Source organism: Lepidochelys olivacea (assembly GCF_965140295.1).
Source record: "Lepidochelys olivacea isolate rLepOli2 genome assembly, chromosome: 15".
Taxonomy (NCBI): domain Eukaryota; kingdom Metazoa; phylum Chordata; order Testudines; family Cheloniidae; genus Lepidochelys; species Lepidochelys olivacea.
In genome coordinates, this window is record NC_140425.1 from 13,063,688 (window position 1) to 13,083,238 (window position 19,551).

A 19,551-nucleotide genomic window follows, 5' to 3' on the forward strand; every position below is an offset into this window, starting at 1 on the left:
TAAGGAAGCGTTTCACAAATGTCCTCCCCCTCCATCAGCAAAAGAAACCAGTCACCCCCTGCACCCTGCCATGGGCTAGATCTTCACCAGGAGCAGAGCTGCTGCACCCAGCACCCGCACGGGGATCCCCCACGCTCAGGCTACGGGGGCCCGGCACCCGCACGGGGATCCCCCTCCCCCGGGAGAGAGGGGCTCGGGTCTGATAAGAATCGTCATCCCACTGGCAACAGGGACGGTGACTGTTGCCATGGGAACCCTCACAGACTCAGCCACCCGCCTGCTTCCGTTCCGTTGCCTTCCCACAATGCATTATGTTCCAGCCGTGTTGGAGCTTCCTGATTGGAGGGACCCTTGGGAGCGATCTCAGAGAGAGGGGCCGGTCTGGCCCGGGAGTGAGGGGACGTTGCGTTGCCGTGTTCCTCCTCTGTGTCCCAATGGTCGCGCCCAAGGAGCCCGGCCCGGTCGCGGAGAAGCGTCTCCCACTTCGGGCAAGTGGTGCGTTCCGTGTCCCCCCTCCCGAGCGGATGGTAAAAGCCTAGAGAGAGGAGGAACCTATCACCCGCTCGGGAATAGGAGACGTTCGGGGGAGGGCGGGAGCGTGGGTTTGTACCACTCCCTGCACATGGTGCGCTCCAGTCCCCGCTCCCCCGGCCTTTGCCAGCCCAACAGCCTGAGCCGCCTGGTACCTGCTTATCTCTCAACCAAACTTGCTATCCTGGCTCGTTCCTATTGGCTCTTCGTTGTATTAATATACAAATATGGTGACTCCAATACCCAATGGCAGACGGGCAGGTAGTTAGCATTCAAGACCACGGGTGGTGACTGGTTGGCTGGTCTCCAGCCGTCTGGCCAGCGGGTTCGGCTGCCCCCTTGCCGCGGCAGGAAGAGGAGGGCGGCATGGGCGGCGGGGCGGGGCTGCGCTGAGCTGAGCCGGAGCCGGGAGCCGGAGATGGGGGCGGCCGGGGCCCGCTGGGCGCCTGGGGCGGCTCTGGTGCTCGCGGCCCTGCTGGGGGCCTCGGGAGCCGGCCTGGCCGACAACGTGATCTGGGCAGTGAACGCGGGCGGCGAGGCCCATGTGGACGTGAACGGCATCCACTTCCGCAAAGACCCGCTCGAGGGCCGGGTGGGCCGAGGTGAGGCCCCGGGCGGAGGGAGCCGGAGGCCTGGCCACGTCCCGCCTCCCTCCGACCTGTTCTCGTCATCTCCTCTGAGCTCCCGCCGGGCCCTTCCCGCTCCCCCTTCGCCCCGCAGGCCCCGTCCTGCCGCGCTGCCCCGCCAGCGCCACCAGCCCCGGCTGTGGCACCCGCCGCCCGCGCGGCCCGGGCCCGGTCCCGGTCCGGGGGGCTCCGTGCCATGCGGCGGGCGGCGTGAGGTGGTGATAGGCGCGCGTCTGGAGGGCACTTAACCCTCCCCCTCGGGGCTCAGCCGGCACCCCCCGGCTGCCCGCCGCGCCCCGTGGCGGGCTCGGTGAGCGCTAGGAGCAGGGGCTAACGGGGCCGTCTGGAGCCGGGCTAGACGCTTTCCCGCGCCCCTGGCCGGGGCTGTTTGGAGGCTTCTGGCTCAGGTGCGGACCGGGGCCTGCTGCCCACGGCCCCTAGCCAGGTATCTCTCAACGGGGGACTAAAGGGGCGACTCCATCCGTCTAGGACTTCGGAGTCCTGCTGGCTTGGGCCAGTCAGCACTGGATGGCCAGGGGGGCTAAACTCCCGGGTGCGGCAGCCTTACATGTCCTCAGTGCCCTAGGTTAGCCCGCCACCCCTTTTGCCTTGTTTGTCCCCTCCTGCTTCCTCCTGGCCTCTCTCCTCACCTCTTCCTTTCCCCATCTGGAGCCCTTGGCTGCAGGGTGAGGGGCTCCTCTGGAGGAGTTCCCTATCACAGCAGTTCTTGTCTCCAGTCACCCAGCAAGTGGTGAACCCTCCTCTTATCTGTTAAAGTCATCAAGGTTCCCCTGCCCCTCCGCTTCTCTTTGACTTGGTTGCCATTTTCCTGTTGATAGCCTCAGCACTTGCCATGCTGGGTACCCATTCTGCTCCTTCCTTCCCTGTTCTGTAACTTCCAGTCACAGGGAGGAGGATTTTTGTTAGGGGGATGAAGAGAGACTGGTACTCTTTAGTACCTTGTCACATGCTGTGAGCCATGTGGCAATGGAAGTCTGCTCCCAGCACTGTGCCCTTCCTTCTCTCCAGATGAGGAAGGGGACTGGGCTGATAGTGCTTTTGAACTGCATGTGAACTTGTATAACACTCAGAGCTACCTGTTCCTGCCACCATGACACACTCTGGCCAGGTGCATACACGAGAGCACCTGTTTGTAGAGATGCAGAGTCTGACTTTACAGCATGTGCCCTGTTTCAGCAGGCAGGGGAGAACAGTTGGGAGGTTGGTGTCTTCCACCTCTGATTATGTCATGAGTCTAGCATGTGATCCTAACTGAGCAAAAGTTGCTTATTTGTTCATATCTGAATAGCTGCACTCTTCTTGAATGCTAGGGCATTAGTGTCTGTCTCATTGAGAAGAGTCTAGATCTAACTTCTGAGAGGGTAGCCTCCAATGGGGGAGAGAGAAAGAAAATGAGCACTCTAGGGACCCTGCATCAGACCTCACAGGAGCAGACTGTTTGAGCTCTCTGTGTTGTCCATCAGAAAGCTGTAAATATTAAAGTGATACTTATCAGCAACAAGAACTTTAAAAGCGGCAAAGAGTCCTATGGCACCTTATAGGCTAACAGACGTATTGGAGCATAAGCTTTCGTGGGTGAATACCCACTTCGTTGGATGCAGCTTTAAAAGAAGTTATTTAGCTTCTGTTTAACAAGGCCCGGGGTGGGGGGATGCCCACAGGAGCTGATAGACTACTATGTTGGCTGTAGCCTGCAAAACTGACTTGCAAAAAAAACACCTCTCTGTTGAGCATGCCCAGTGTCTCACCTGAAATATGGTAACTCCCTGCTAACTGGATGAGACTTGCAGGGTTTTGCCTTGTGAAACTTCAAGTTCTCTGCTTTAGATTTAAGGAATGTCATCTGAGGGGGAGTCCTGTCCTTATGGACTGAAGTGGAACTTACTCTTGAAAGGTGATGCCAGTTTGGTAGCCTGACCACTGAACAACATGCAGCAACTTGCTTTTTCCAGAGAAAGACTCCAGTTTCCTCAGCAGGGGCTGTAAGTTTGAAGCCCAGCTGGGAACAGTCTCAGTGAGACAAGCACAGGGTTCAGGCACTTTCCACAGCTGAACTGCATGTTGTATGGTGGCAGCACCCATTACCCAATGATGGAATTCTACCAGGAGCAGCAGGGCTGAGCACCTGCTGGTGAATGAGGAACCCTAGTACCTATTGCATGGGAGGTCACGGTAAATGAAAATGTGGCTGTTGGATCCCCCACCATTTCTGGCAGCATTCTACATTAGCTGTGCCCTGGGCGAAGGCAGTAAATGGGGATACACTAGTATGGGGTATGTGCCACTGTTGTAGCTGCTGAAGCAGTGAAATCAAAAATCCACCAGAGGGTGTAGGACATAGAGTATGTTGCAGCTGCACTTTGGATCCCCAGTTCTAGGGTAGGGGAGGAGCCAGTCAGCTCTTAAGCCTCCTGAAGTGAGATGCTGGTTTCTTTATCTGCCCACAGCATGAATAATGTCTCTTGGGAACCAAGTTACTGTTCTCCTTTGCCCACTTCTGGATGTTCTAATATGATGATGGCTGAAGGTAAAGACCATGATCCCTGTCTAGTCAGGTACTGTGACACAGCGTCAAACACTGCGATCTAGATTCAGGCTGTGTCTACACTGCACACCTTACAACGGTACAGCCGTGCCACTGCAGCTGCGCTGTTACAAGGTAAGCAGTGTAGCTGCTCTTTATCGCAGGTAGAGCGCTCTCCTGGCAACAAAATAAAATCACCCCCAAAAAGGGGAAGTAGCTTCATTGGTGGGAGAGCAGTTCCTGCCGAGGAATCGCTGTCCACACAGATGCTTTTTGTTGTTAAAACTTTTGTCATTCAGGGGGGTGTTTTTTCACACCCCTGAGTGATAAAAGTTTTAACAACAAAAGTGTAGTGTAGACAAAGTCTCAGTGTTGCAGATGCTGCTGGACTTCTAAAGCCTTGTCTGTGGTGTGGAAATTGCCTGCTGCTGATAATGGTGGCAGCACAATATCACTTAGCAGCAAGTGTGACAAAGGACTGTGTTAAGATACACCCATTATCAGCAACAGGTACCTCTTGTGGTGCAGACAAGGTGAATTACCCATTCAAGGCTTGAGTCTCCTGCCTATCACTGCTAGAGCTGCAACATACAGTATTGATGCAGCTCTCCTTGCAGTGATGGTGTCACTACTTACACAGTGCCCTAGATGTGGTTGGCCCTTCACACACAAGTAATAGCCCAGAGGAATTTACCATTTAAATGTGTGTACTCTGTAAAGCTTATAAGCTTTTAGTTTGCCCCACCAAAGGCTTATCTGCTGGTGACCTGTATTTCACTAGCTGTAGGTGTTCAAATATCATTATTAATTTTGAGGGGAGGCTGACCTACAACTGTATGATTAACACTTGCAGATGCAACCTGGAGGAGAATGCTAATCTGGAGGAAAAAAAAAAAAAGGTTCCCTTTCAAACTGCAGCAGTTTTGTGGTTTGCTCCTCCCAAAAGAGTGTTTGTTCATGGTGCCTCACTGAACAGCAGCCTGTTACAATAACCCTGCTGCAACCACAGTGCCCGGCTCAGCAAGTAAGACTTTAACCCATGAACTCAACTGCTATCTTGCTTCTCCCTCAACGGTTTTTATTACACCATCATTTTGGTTCCCTCAGTTACTCATTCTGCTCCCACTTGTGTAGATGGGCAGGTAATGGCTGCAGCAGAAATCCTGCTGCTGATGGTTTAAAAGTCCTGGGATGGTATTTTAGGGTTGTTTCCCTCAAACCTCAAATTCCGATCCTGGGACTTTAGGGAGAAAGTATAGCTAAGGGATTTATAGCATATCCAGATGCCAAACAAATGAAGATAGTGGCTACTTTTGTTACTTTTAATGTGCAATGGTTTGTTTCTGTCTTGGTGCTTCAGTCATTCTTCACCATAACTAAAATACAGCTAATTCAGATCCACTTCCATTGCATCATACAGAACTGCAGTATACAAATTTAACTAATCATTTGTGTGATTGGGTGAATTCACTCAGATGGTCACTATCCCAGCCTGATGACAAACTTCGTTTCGCTGCAGGCTTGTCTCTAACCTGCAGCATTAAATAGGAGTTGAGCTAGTGTTTATGAGCTATTTGGACTACTATAATTAGTTAACTTGTAGCTGAAAAAAGGGATGTATTTACATCAGGATGTGAAAACAGTGAGAGCTCTTCACCTCCTGTGGTTCTGATGATCAAGCCCCCATGACCCTCACTTGTGGTTACAGAACAATAGAAGTCTTACCCCAGGGTTCTCACTGTGTAGAACTGGTGTTAGTTTCCTCTCAGTCATTTCCATGGGCTTGGATGTAGGTGCTGGGCAACTGGGTAGAGCTTTTGGCTTACTCTGCATTGGCCGACCCAAACCAATGTCTGTTTCCATGGAAATGGGAGTGGAAATAGTAACTGTCAGCTGACATCTAAACGCTAGATCAGCTTTCACTGCTGACTGGAAGTGCCAGTTGTGCAGATGCCATCCAGAGTCTCCCCTATTCCATCCGATGGGAATAGCATTTTAGATTGTAAGCTCTTTAGGGCTTATGCCAACTTACAGGTTTGTAGAGTGCCCAGTACAATAGGGCCCTAATGCTGATTGAGGCCCCTGATTTCCATTATGATACAGATATTAAACAAGGAAGGGCAAACAAGTATTTAACCTCCATAATTGCTTCAGATACCAGCACAGCTAGAAGCATTCTTCAAAGATTCTTCATTGTGTGGTGTACGGATAACTGAAGTAAAGACTCACTGCACGCATGTGGCTCTGATGTATACCCCATGAAATCGTATGAGATAGTTTGCATGGTCATCAGAGCCCTCGGGTGCGCACATTCTTATTGATTCAGGTTCCCTGTGTAGTGTTTGAAGGATTATTAGCAAGAAGAAAGGGGTTTTATTAAGATCCCTCTAATACACGCAACACTCTCCCAGCCTGTATGTTTTCTCTTAGATGGAACATGGCTTTTGTAATTAGGTTTTTAATTTCAAGTCAGTTGCAGGAGATGGGATTATATTTTCTGAGGTAACTCAGTTCTAAATTGACTTCATTTCATTTGTGCACTGCATCATGTTGGTTAAAACATTAGAAGTTCTAAGGGCATGTCTACATTTACCTGCGGAGCAATCAATCCAGGAGGGGTTGATTTATCGTGTCTCGTGAAGATGCAATAAATCGACTGCCGAGCGCTCTTCAGTTGACTCCGGTACTCCACTGGAGCGAGAGGCGCAGGTGGAGTTGATGGGGGGAGCGTCAGCCGTTGACTTACCGCAGTGAAGACACCGCGGTAAGTAGATCTAATACGTTAACATCAGCTACGTTATTCATGTACCTGAAGTTGCGTAACTTAGATTGATTTCCCCCCCACCCCGCAAGTGTACACCAGGCCTAAGTGCTCTTTCTTTAGAGAAGTCTGAACTCTTGGCCAAGTCCTCTGATGGTGTAGGCCTGGCTTGACATAGGTGAGGCCTTATTTCTTGGGAAACAGGATTAGGGAGGTAAATGGATCAGCGGGCTGGAAACAGAATGTCTGTACTAGCTAAGATAAGGGGAACACGCAGGGAACCATGTACAATGGACGGGATAACAAAGGATAAGATAAACCTGGAATGTAAGTTGAGGTAAAGAGTAAGTTATGCATGGACAGTGTGTGCTGTACAGGGTTTGGTTCCTACAGAGTGATTTAAGCCATCCCAAAATGTGTGATGCAGTGTAATTTGTAAACATATATAAAGGAAGATATTTGCTGTATAACTTCTGGATGTGTGGTATGCTGTATACACATCCCCTATCTTTGAGTCTGATCAATGTAGCTTTACTATATGCCAAATAAAGGAAGCTGAGAAATGATACTGGAGTCGAACTGAGATCTTGGGGAACCAAGTGGAAGAGGTCTCGGGGGAACCCCAACACACCCAGTCGTGAAATAGGACTTCGTCTCTGCTAACTGGCCTGGAAATGGTTGCTCTTCAGAACTGTGTTTCTGTAGGATTCAGTTTTCCTCAGGTTCTGGGTTTCCTCCAGCCACTGCTCAACCTGCCTCCCCTTCTGATGTACTGAATTCAAAAAAAGTATGGCTGTTGGTAAAGTGGGGTTGGGGACACTTGAAAGAAAGTAGTACCCCTCTTCTCTGCGCCCCCTCCCCCCCGCATTGGTCAGAATTAGGAGGGACTATGGGGCCTCAAGAGAATTGGTCCTCTTGCAGGTGCTTGGAGGTTGTTTATAGAGTTGTCTTCTGCCGATGCCGCAGAACTTAACCCTTGCATTCTTGTTGATTTTATATTTGGAACCCAGCCTCTGACTATGGTATGAAGCTGCCAATCTTGCGGTCCAACACAGAGGATCAGATTCTGTACCAGACTGAGCGTTACAACGAGGAGACCTTTGGGTATGAAGTCCCCATCAAGGAGGAGGGTGACTACGTTGTGGTGTTGAAGTTTGCTGAAGTCTATTTTGCACAGTCCCAGCAGAAGGTAAGCTAAGTCTACCCCTGACCCAGGATCCTTACTTGGTTATCTCTGATGATGCTAATTTCTGTCTAGGGCTGTGTATGCCAGGTTCCTGTGACATCCTTTTGGGGAGTTCAGGACGAGAATCGCCTTGTTACCCCCTGCGGAGGGTGAGAGTCTCATGGGAGCTAACCTCTGCGTCAGTTCCCTGCACTCTGGTCTGCTAACCACCCAAACAGCCTCCTCAAAAGCTTTGCCAGCCTTTGCTTTGCCTTACAGGTAAACCTCAGGTGCACTTCACTGCCCGAAACTCCATGTGGAGTGTTCCTCTGCAGTATCCAGCCCCTGTCACTGGACAGTCACAGAAATTACCAAGTCTTCTGTCTCTAAAGAGGCATATTACACACTCAGCTGAGGATTCACCCTTAACAGCATTCAGATGAATTTATAGCAAAACCAAGAATAAGTGTATTTGGAACAGAGATGTAAGTGATACTGAGTAAAGATAGTGGAAACAGATATGGTTACGAACAAAATATTAACATGCTTCTAAGAGTCTAACCATAACTTTAGTGAGCTATAGTCCTTTGGCTGAAGCATTTTTCTTACCCTCAAAGTCCTTTCACAAAGTTTATGGATTTTCAATTAAACCAGGATCCAGATTTTTCCTGAATCTCCCCTCTTCCAGGTGTGTTTCTCAGTGAAATGAGTCCCCAGAGACTCCAGCAAATCTTTGAAGTGTGTTCTTTTGAAGGGTAACCCTAGATAAAGTTCTTGTTCCCTGCTGGCATGCATGTGCTGTGTTGTTCATGATGTCTTTCTCATCCTTTTCTTAATTTGCCTTTCCTTTGACTTAATATGCAAATGAAGGTTGCTTATGTTGGCTTTTACCATGCTCGGTTTACATTGGAGAATTAGGCAGACAGGTTAATCAGTATTCCTTTGTCTAGGAACACTTTGTTTATCAGTCATGCCTGCTTTGCTGGGTTTAGACATATTTTCAGTATACACCTGCCATTTCTTAATTGTTCTTAATGATTATGATGACCAGTATGATATAAGTTTTCATTTGATACCTTACAGGACATTTCTTTATAGATAAATACCATGACTGGAATAGTGAGTTTGTCAGGCCTGATAGGAGTTGCTGTTACATGACTAAAAAGAAAAGGAGTACTTGTGGCACCTTAGAGACTAACCAATTTATTAGAGCATAAGCTTTCGTGAGCTACAGCTCACTTCATCAGAGTAGCTCACGAAAGCTTATGCTCTAATAAATTGGTTAGTCTCTAAGGTGCCACAAGTCCTCCTTTTCTTTTTGCGAATACAGACTAACACGGCTGTTACTCTGAAACCTGTTACGTGACTGTGAACCCTTTGCCAGTGGGCATTAAGGGGCTCTTAGGGTCACAGCTCCCCTCTGCCTTCTTGCACATCACCATCTGTTATGTGTTTTATATATATGGGTAGGAGTAGCCACAGAATGGGATAAAAGAAACGTACTAAGGGTTACAGTCCTCTCTAATGTAACTCCACTGACCCCAGTGGAGTTGCCCCAGGGATGAACTTGTTTCTAAGGATGCATTCCAGAGTGATACTGAGCTCCCATATCAATTTCTAATGTAAAGTAGAGCTGGATGTACTTGTTTGAAGTCATGTCTTCAACTGACTTTATATAGCGAAATGTGACTGACGCTAGACTTTTGTATAACACCTTTCTTCTGGAGACATCAAAGCACTTAATGATTCTTGCCCACCTTTGTAATTCCCATTTTGCAGTTGGGAAAACTGAGGCACACGGGGGTCAAGGCCACACAATAAGTCAATGGAAGAGCTAGAATTAGAACCCTACTTCTGATTCCTAGTCTTGTTCCTTGTCCACTGGACCATGCTGCTTCCCTATGTGGTGATTATTTTAAGCAGCAACATTGGTTGTAGAGGCTGATCAGAAGGATGGAAAAAATTGGATGTGAACAGGAGGCTCTCCTGACAAAATAGAGTTCTGCAGGATTTAAAGACTAACCTACTTCCTTTATGCAGTTGTGATGGTATCCCAGGCTATGAGTGATGCTTGAGTCACCGCAGCCCAGAGAGTAGCTTCCGTTCTGTTAGCTGTTCAGTCTCTTTACCTAACTCATCCCCTTCCTTCTGCCTCTGGTCTCATCAACATTTGTTTCTTTCCCTCGTGTCTCTCCTTCCCCTGTTTTACCACCAGACTACTGGGATTGAAAAGCCAAGAGCACAATTTTCAGAGGTGCCGAGCACTAACAGCTCCCACTTGAGTCAACAGGAGGTGTGGGTGCATGGTACTTCTGAGGATAGGGCCTAATAAAACTCCCTGCAGTCCTCAGTACTGTACAGTAGTTATGGAGACGTGTTAGAGGCAGGATACAGGTTTGTGTATTTGAAACCATTTTTAAAGGGCTTAAATGTTTAACTTCAGTGGTCTATTTTTGGGCTATGGGTTCTTCTCAACAAGGGGGTGGAGACAGCTTGCCATATGCACAGAGAATCTGCATTGGTTCGGTGGCACGTGCAATAATACCTCTTATCTCCCGGGCTTTGTAACAAGCACAGACTGTTTCTGTCCTGTCCCCTCTCAGTCATGTGTCTGGTTCCCCTCTGATACTCTCCGCAATCTCTTCCACCCCTGAAGGTGTTTGATGTGCGCTTGAATGGCCACGTGGTGGTGAAGGACTTGGACATTTTTGACCGAGTTGGACATAGCACAGCTCACGACGAGATCATTCCCATCAGCATCAGAAAGGGGAAGCTGAGTGTCCAGGGAGAGGTTTCCACATTCACAGGGAAGCTCCACATTGAGTTTGTCAAGGTAACAAACCCTGGTTAGGGGAAAGCCCCTTCTTTCTCTCTCCTCTCATCTCCACCCAGTCCCTCACACCTCAGATGTGCATAGGGAGAGGGGAAGTGACTGATGGGTGTGGGTATTTCTTCTTTGACCCTGCAGCATTGACCTTTGCCTTCCCTTTCGCTAGGGATACTATGACAATCCGAAAATCTGTGCACTATACATCCTGCAAGGAACAGTGGATGGTAAGTTTTTTTTCACAATAATCCTTCAAGACTTTTTAGGTTGGAGGCAACTCATGGCCTTTTAAACCATGTGTAAAGCACTCTCCATATAGTGGCAGCCTTAACTGACCTGTCTCACCCAGGCCCATCTCCCTCCGCTGTCCCCTGTGAAGTTTTGTCCTAGCACATCACAAGTGTGATGTCATGATTTCAGCTATTTAAATGTGAAATTTCACGGTGTTGTAATTGTAGGAGTCCTGACCCAAAAGAGAGTTGGGGGAGGGTCGCAAGGTTGTTACGGGGGCCTGTGGTACTACTACCCTTACTTCTGCGCTGCTGCAGGCAGCAGCACTGCCTTCAGAGCTGGGCGGCCGGAGCGTGGCAGCTGTTGGCCAGGCACCCAGCTCTGAAGGCAGCACAGAAGTAAGGGTGGCAATACCATGATCCCCCCCAAAATAACCTTGTGACCCCCCCAGCATCTCCCATTTGGGTCAGGACCCCCAATTTGAGAAACATTGGTCTCCCCTGTGAAATCTCGTCTTTTGTGAGCTTTTACCGTCTACTGTACAGATTTCACAGGGGAAGACGGGATTTCACGGTCCGTGATGCGTTTTTCATGGCCACAAATTTGGTAGGGCCTTATTCATATACTAATATTTGCTTCACAAGCTGAGAGTGGAGCCATGAAATCATCTTCATGAATGAGGGTGCTTGTATTGGAGTGGAGCCCTGGCAATGTGGGACTGTACCAGTCTATGGGATGCCCCATGTGCCCTGTTCCAGCTGGCTGGGTGTGGGATGAGACAGCTTGAGTCAATTGCCTGTTGGAATTCTCACGGCTCCTTGCAGCGTTCTCAATGGTGAATTTCTTTTTCTTCCAACAGACGTTCCAAAGCTGCAGCCTCACCCTGGCCTGGAGAAAAAGGAAGATGAAGAAGATGAAGAAGAATACGATGAAGGCTCCAGCGTTAAAAAACAGGCCAATAAGAACCGGGTTCAGTCAGGCCCCCGGACACCAAACCCCTACGCCTCGGACAACAGCAGCCTCATGTTCCCTATATTGGTGGCCTTTGGTGTCTTCATTCCTACCCTCTTCTGCCTTTGCCGGTTGTGAGGGCAAGCCCCATGCAGAGATGCAGTGGCAGGGGCCGCAGGCCAGGAGGAAAGGAGTCGGACCAGATGCGGTTGCTTTCAGTTTCTCCATATTTTTCATAATTTAAGGGAAAAAAAGTTCATTTGGAATGAACGGCAGGTACAGGTAAAGGGGGGAGTTTGCCTTCCCCCAGCCAGCGAGCAGCGAGGCCTTCGCTTCCCCTGTTGCACCATAAGCAGCATCCCTTCCTCTTCGGGGCACTTGAGATTAAACTGGATTCTTGCTGTCTGTCTGGGCTGTAGGAAGCTGATGCTGGCGAACTTTGGTCCATATCCCGCACGGAGAGGAAGCTGCATGATCCAAATGCTGTACCCTTATCCAGGTGGATAATTGGTCTCAGCTTAAGAAGCTAAGCAGGGAAGCACTCTCTGAATGTTGCCTGGAAAAACAGCCTTTGAAGTGAGATCTGGATGTGTGCTTTGGTCAGAAGTGTGCACAGATGTTCTGGTGCCTTTGGGTGACTAACAATTGTGGGAAAAAGAGACTGGCTTTTCCACAGCTACCTGAATGTGTGTAACTAAATGCACGATACTTCTCTGTCCTAAAGATACACAGGCTCAGACTTGCTGATGGGTCTCCAGGAAAGGTTCCAACTTTAGAGTGAGTTGCAAAAAGAGCTGAGGGGATTATTCGGCCTGATTTTCTGCACCAGTTGGGAGAGACTTTCCTAGTTTGATAATTGTGTAATGTTAGATCGTTGCTGCAGGGGTTCTGCTGTGACCTGCAATAGGCTGCTGGCTTTTTGCTGCAGTGTCTCTGCCCCAGATGTGTTTGGTTTCTATATCAGTTGTGGCTTTTATTTCCTTTTAAATATTTTTCTTCACAATGGCTCACTTCAATCCCTATCCCATCTTGCCCTCTCTAGTGTACAATGTCTCGCCTGGAGGGGCTGAGAACCAGGTGACCAAAAAAAATGGAGGCTCTGAGCCCCCAATGCTTGTGTATCCCTGCTATGATCAATAGTCTGGCAGCCATGAGACAGAGCAGTGCCACCCTTCAAGTACTTTCCAATGACCCTCTAATCCTTCTGCATCAGCTGCATTGATCTGATTCAGTCTGTAGTAATGTGAGATTGAAGTCTGTATCTACCACTAACTATCTTGCATAGGCTTTGGAATATCAGGATGTGCCTAAGAATTAGATGCTGGCAAGTGCCAAGGAGCCCAGCCTCTCAGTCCTGTAGGATGAGCATGTCCATCCATTGTGGAGAATCTGAAATAGATGGAAACTGCTGTAGATCAGTCTGGTCAGCTTCTGTGGTCACCTGATGATAGGTCTGAGCTACCCTGTTCACTTTCCCCCACTGTTAGCTTAGCAAGTGGACTCTGGACCTGCATGAAGAGCATGTGTTCTCTGAGTGGGGTGGCAGGAGAGGCTGCTTCACTCTGGATCTGAGTCTGGTGTAATCAGGAGAGCAGTGTGGAAAACAAAAGCCTGCAATGTGGAATCCAGACACTCTTCCTGATCTGAAACTGGAGGTCCTTGGGCAGCTGGCATCAGTTAAGATCTGAATCTGCAAAGTGCTGAGCAGCTTCAGTTCCCATTGGCTTATGGGAATTGGCTGCACTCCCTTCCTCACAGGAAGTGCCCAGCACCTTGTACAGCCATTGTAAAGGGTATTCTTTGGAGCTTAAGTCTTGAGGCACCAGCCTTGTCAGCTTTCATTCTAATAACATTCATCCTCTGGATCCTCAGGGCAGAATTCTCTTTGCCTTGGGCTAAATCTGTTTCTTCTGAAAAGCATCTCATCTGCTTCATACCATGCAGCTTGACTAAGTAATCCCCCTGCTGCTCCTGCCTGGATTCTGACTTTTCCTATCAATTGCTTTTGAGCACACTTGTATGTAGCTGCTCAACTCACACCTGGCCTTTAGATAAGCTACACAGAGCCTCTTGGTGAAGGGTCAGCAGAGCTCTGAGTAGTCCATTTACAGCAGCTAAAGCATTTACTTTCTTCCTATTAATTTTCAAGCTGTGGAAAGTGTTGCTCAGCCATGATTGCCAAGACAGGAGCTAGGGGCACTGTCAGAACATTGGTCCCCAAAGCAGCCATCTTTCTGAGCAAGTGCATTGCTGCTTTGTGTTTAACCAAAATTCTGACTCTGTAAGTCTAGTGCAGAATATAGGATCCAACTGAGCTTTCTCCCATTGCTACTGTCTGTCACTAATGCACACACAAGCAGTTCAGTTGGTAAAACGGTCAGAGAATGCTTTACCATAATAAAAAACCTACCCACGAGGAGAAGGCCAGCAGTAGATCTCCAGAGCAAGTCAAGCTCTGAAACACTGGGAGGCCTGGGACTAGCAGCTTCATTCAGCTGTGTCCTCCTGGACACTTATCACTCCTAAATGCTTATTTTTTTTTTAATGTATGAGTCAATTAAAAAGGTGTATTTTGAGGACATTTTTTATTCCGAGCGGCAATGCCTGAAAAATTTTGTCTAACCTTATGATTTCCCTGGATCTCTTTGGCCATTATCTGATCACTCTAACACACTAGAACAGCACAGGGTTTGGAACCTTAATCAAATAGCAGGAACTTCTTGGGTTCAGCACAAACTGCCCCGATTCATTAGACGAACCAAGAACTTGATCTTGAAAACAACAAGCCTACCAATTGAGGAGTGTGCTCTTCTCGTCCCCTGAGATGCCAGCATTTCTTAAAGACAAGTCTCCTTCTGCACCTCTCAGTCCCTGCACCTTGCACAGCTTGAGCTCAAGGGCCCACATCTAGGATCGTAGGAGTTAGAGACGGATGAGGCCTTTAGATTAGTCCACTCCTCTGCAAGGCCATGGTAGCTGATCCTCTTCTCTCTCCCCCCTGCACCCTCCCCTTTCTGATAGTAGCAATACACTTGCTCTGTGCTGGACTCCCACCTGAGGATGAAGCAGCGTGTCTTTAGGGGTAGCTGGCACAGCATTCGGCTTCTGCTGTGTGTTTCAGCCTATGTTTCTTGAATAAAACTAATTCAGTTTATTTAATTTTTTTAAAAATGGAATATTTTTTGCTCTGTTTACCCATAACTTGGTTATCAAGCCTTATGTTCTGCACTAGGGGTCTGATACTCACATGGGTGTGGGCTCCCTCCCTTAGCTGCTTGCTGGGTCTCCTGGCCCCATGATGGTACTATAATAAAGCAATTTTCCTTTTTGCTTTCCTGTTCCAACCCTTCCCTTCCTGGCAGCTTCGGACTTCGCTTGAAGGATCCTTTTGAGACAAACGAAACACCTGCTTTATTTTATTTTATTTTTTTTTTAAATAAGGACTCTTGAAGGGTTGGGGTTGCGGGGGTGTGTGTGTGGTGGTTGGAGGGACCCATCCAACATATGAATGGATATTGAGGTCTGATTATGGCTTGCTTTTGCCTAGATCTCTTCTTAGCTGCATCTGCATTTCAGCTGGTTAAGACTGGCAAGAGGTACGCAGCTCAGGGGTGGTGGTTTAGGGCTACTTTATTTTTCTGTTGTTGATATGTTGGAATATCTTATCATTTAGCTGTTGTCTTTCACTGATGTTGGTTTCAATTTGTATTTAGGGATTTGAGCAAATTCAACGGTGTGTCCAGGCCTGTAACTATTAGTGCAGTGTTACTTGTGATATTACACTGAACCTACATCCCTTCATTGGGGACCCCTAAATCAGCAGGTGAGACTGCTGCATGGTGGAAATGAGTGGAGAATCAGTGATTGCTTCCATGACACGCTTCAAACTCTGGCTGGCTGTTTGCCTTTGGAACATCTGGGCTGCTGTTCTGCTTCCATAAAGGAGGAGCTTTTCCACAGCCTTACGCTCTGTTAGTCTATAATGCAGGCCAGTGCCCTGGGGTTAGGAGACCAGTTAGAAACAACCAAGGTAGTGTAAAAATTCAGTATCACAAACAAAACAGCAGCAGGCAAATACGGACCTGGTTCCTGTGTGTGTCCTTGCAGTAGTGGGCAGGGCGGAGTGAGCACGTTCAGGCCACAGCTCAGTGTACCTTGAGAAGCCTGAGGATAGACAGTTGTGTTCTGTGGGACAGATTGTTTAGAAAACAGGTTTAGACAAGTTTTTTTTCTTAAAAACATTTAAAAAAGCAACATGATGATGATATGGGCTTGACTTGAACCTTCCTAGCCCAGGGTATTCAAACTGCAGGTGGAGATTTAGATTTATGTTTTTCCTCCCTACCTGCTGTGCCTAGGGTGTGGTATCTCAGAATAGCAGGCAGCCTTACACACCTGAGCCTTTCTTCTGCAGTGCAGTTGGGAGAGTGAGGATCTGTTTCATCCTTAACTCTGAATTTTGTGGGGCTTTAGTAGCTTTAAACCAGCCCTGTAACTTTGTACTGTAGTGTTTGTGTGAGTGGAACGAAATCTAACTTTTCCCTGTGGGATTGCAGGTGGAAGCAAGTGGAATGCCAAAGCAAATGCTTATGTTCATTTTTGGTGCCTTTTTGTTGTGGTTTGATCACAAGTCTGTTGGAAGAAGCTTCTGTTTTAAGGAACTTCTGTTTCCTCTTTTAAATCTAACTCCTGGAGGAGATGGTCCCTAATCCAGGCATTTGCCCCTCTAACAGAAGGGGGCATTGTCTTACTGTCCTGTGATTCATGCTAGCAAAGGGCTTCCCCTAGATTGGCCATTGTGGCAGGGATTCTAAACCAAGAGCAGAATACAGTACTTCATCCCTGGCTTTGCTGTGGTTGAAACTGGACTAGCAGCAACCATGAGAAACATAGTCCAGTTTCAGCTGTAGCCCGCACAGTCCCTTGGGAAAGAGAGAACTACTGGAGTCTGCACGGCTCTCGATGTGTAACAGATTCTGAGAAAGTGGTTTGGGACAAAACTTATCTTAAACTCCTGCTAGTAGCAGATGCTCTGCGGCATCTATCTGCTCCTTGTGCCCATTAGGGCAGGAGAGAGACCTGCTTAGTGGGAATCCCAGGGAAAGCAGGGTCTGGAATCTCAGAATCAATTCCATTATCTGGCTCTGCTACATCTCCATGACAAATGCATGCCAAGGTCTAATGGGACTAGGTTTGGGTTTTTTTTTTTCACACTTGCCTCTGTTTCCACCAGATTTTCTCCGGTGATTAATTCTAAATAAGCTTAGGCATGGATTCTTGAGGGGGAATATATAATGTGGGTTGGAACTGAGAACTCCTCCCAGGAAAGGATGGAGCTTAATAAATAGGCCCCAAGTTCCTGATCTTGATGTAACGGTTAGGGGATGCTTCAGACCCACGAAACTTGTGATTATTTCACGTCAGATCTGAACAGACTCATCCCAAGGATATGGTAGCAGGTGTACTTCTGGCATTGGTCTGTGAGGAGGAGAAGGTTGCAGCCAGGGTTCTGTCTTCCTGGACTCTGGCTTACTCAGAGTTTATAGCTGTATATTAAAGAACTATTTCTGAAGAGATCGGGGAAATGCCCTGGGGTGCTCTGTGCCTGGTCTAGTCAATACGACTCTCATTGCTGACATTGGTTTTTATACTCCCCCCCCCCCCCAAAAAGTGTTTTGTTTAAAAAAAAAAAAATACAGAAGTGCTTTCTTCCCTCCCAGAGAGAGTGCTGTCTGCTCAGGAAATGTGAATAATCCATAGCAAACAGCAAAGGCTCAAGAGGCTGTGTGGTAGAGATTTATCCCAGGGAAAGTGGGGAAACAGCAACTCAGACAGGTGTCAAGAGCAGTTTGTAACAAGTCTTGTTTAACCAGAAATTCTGCTTAATGTGTGTGAATCTAGGAAATGCAAAATCTTTGAGCCATAGTTATTTTTTATTCATGTGTGTTAGGGGTGTGCTTATGTGTTCTGTCACAGTGATTCGGTTTTAATCCAAGCATGTTCTGTCAGGATCTTGGAGTGAGTAAAACACCCGCTAGAGGCTTGTTGGTAAACTTGGCCCTGTGCTGCTCCTGGGGACTTCTTGCACTCAAGCGCTTCCTGCTTAAGAAACTAACAAGTCTGTAAGGTGGCTCCAGGCTGCATGAAACAAAAGTAGAGTTCTCAGGGTCTTCGGAGCAGTAGCCTGGATTGCCCAAGGCTTTAGCCCAATTACAGTGACAATATTTGGGTCCCATCTGCACAGCAAATCTTAACTGTGTTGTAAGTGGGTCCTATGACTTGGATATGGTTGTGTAGACAAGGCCTGAATGAGCTGCTTGCATGTCCCTCCTTGCTAGGGGAACATTGGCTTCTTGCAGTCAGCTGATTTGTTGAGTATTAAGAATCACACAGTTGCAAGCTCTACTCAAGGCTGCAAGACTCAAATGACCATGAAGGATATAGCAATATGGGGAGAAATATCTATTTCTTTTGGGGTAATTCTTCGTCTGTATTAGTAATCAGTACTAAAGGATTTTGAAGGAGGATTTTTTTTTTACTGTCCATTGCTTTGGGTTATAACAACTTGCGGTGACTGTTTGTTTGTATCAATCTTCGGCACTGGGTTAAAAGCACAGATGTCTATTTCTGATTAGACTGGCTTTGCAAAGACTTGTTCTTTTGGGGAAAAGAGCTGGGTGTATGGGTGGGTTATTTTATTTTTGGTACATGTAGCTGTTTGTTTTTTAATTTTCCCAGGATGTTTGGTTGAGGGAATGTTCTGAAATTTACTGCCTGGCAGTTTTAACCAGCAGTGTATTAAAGGAAAATAAACAAAATTATATTGTCACTTGGAGCATCTTGTGCTTTTAAAAAAAAAAAAAAAAAAGCTTTACAAAATCCCTCTTTGCTTTGAGGGAAAGAGAATTTGATATCTTGTAACTGTGGTGGGGCTGGGCTCAGACCACTCTGGAGGGTGGATTGGAGGCCACTGATGAGATGCAATTTAAAATCCCACCACTACTTCAACTTGAGTCTATGAACCCCTGAGGCAGCCATGGCTCTGCTTCTCTCTTCTTCGTGCTTGCTAATGTCTTGCTGTGTTGCAGCTGGGTTATTTCCCCCCCATCTATATTGGATATTGGAGACACTTATTAATATTGTGTAACTAAACTGAAGATGGTGGGTTGTTTTTACTCTATGGTAACTTTTTCCTTTTTCAGGATGATGCTCCAAGGAGTCCTACCAGAGATGACATCCATGGGCCAAAACCATATGTCTGAAATACACATTGTTTGCCCCTCCTTTGTCCCCCCCCCCCAAGCTCCATCACCAAGGTCAGCAGCACACACTCACCCCAGTGACTTGTGAACACTTACATATGAGCATTATCAAAAACTAAGAGGAACAATCTTTGTTGGATCCCTTTGTGTTAGGATGTCACTGTGGTGCCTGATAGTAAAAATGACACAGCCCCCCAAGGAGAGGCTGCAGCAGCTGCCACGTGAAATGACTGGGTAGGATTGTCTGACTCAGGACACTGCAGTTAATCTCTGCTATGGATAAATTGTAGTAATTGATGGTAAGATTAGGGAACAGAAGGCTATTGCAGATCTGAAAAGAGGAGAGAAGGCAGGGAGACTCGGGTACAGCAGAGAGCCATGCCTCACTGTCAGCTTCTCCCAACTGCAGTATGGGCCATTTGCTCCTTTGGGTAGAAAAGCTGAGAGTTTACTACATTCTCTTTGAAGCAGCACCAGCTGTTGGCCCAGAGACCTCCTGGAAGTGAATAATAGTTGTGTGTGAGGCTTTACAGAGATGTAGGAAGTCTTGGCTCTGTCCCACACAGCTTACTTCCTCAATAAACATGCCGAGGAAGGATAGGAGGTACAAAAAGCAAAGCCACTCAGCCTGAGGTTGGGTTAGGTACTTTTT

The 19,551-nt window shown here is 47.6% G+C and overlaps 1 protein-coding gene across 4 annotated transcripts; it reads left to right on the top strand.

Annotated features, from left to right (window-relative positions):
• Positions 1 to 341: 341 nt before the first annotated feature.
• MLEC (malectin) lies at positions 342 to 18,466 on the top strand. 4 transcript variants are annotated; one of them, XM_084648809.1, is made up of 5 exons: positions 342 to 495; positions 7,474 to 7,652; positions 10,285 to 10,461; positions 10,625 to 10,682; positions 11,546 to 18,466. In XM_084648809.1, the coding sequence occupies exons 1-5, from the start codon at positions 435 to 437 to the stop codon at positions 11,773 to 11,775; spliced, it is 705 nt and encodes a 234-aa protein (XP_084504935.1). In that variant the 5' UTR covers positions 342 to 434; the 3' UTR covers positions 11,776 to 18,466. The 4 variants fall into 4 exon arrangements, with proteins under 4 accessions (XP_084504935.1, XP_084504937.1, XP_084504936.1 ...); XM_084648811.1 differs by having other exon boundaries at positions 402 to 488; XM_084648810.1 differs by lacking the exon at positions 342 to 495 and adding an exon at positions 717 to 792.
• The last annotated feature ends 1,085 nt before the right edge of the window (positions 18,467 to 19,551 follow it).

Bases quoted from the DNA above. Each gene is read 5' to 3' on its own strand.
- MLEC (XM_084648808.1), top strand. From the start codon at position 950: ATGGGGGCGGCCGGGGCCCGCTGGGCGCCTGGGGCGGCTCTGGTGCTC. The intron at 7,653-10,284 runs GTAAGCTAAGTC...CCACCCCTGAAG, and splicing joins TTGCACAGTCCCAGCAGAAG to GTGTTTGATGTGCGCTTGAA. The intron at 10,462-10,624 runs GTAACAAACCCT...CCCTTTCGCTAG, and splicing joins TCCACATTGAGTTTGTCAAG to GGATACTATGACAATCCGAA.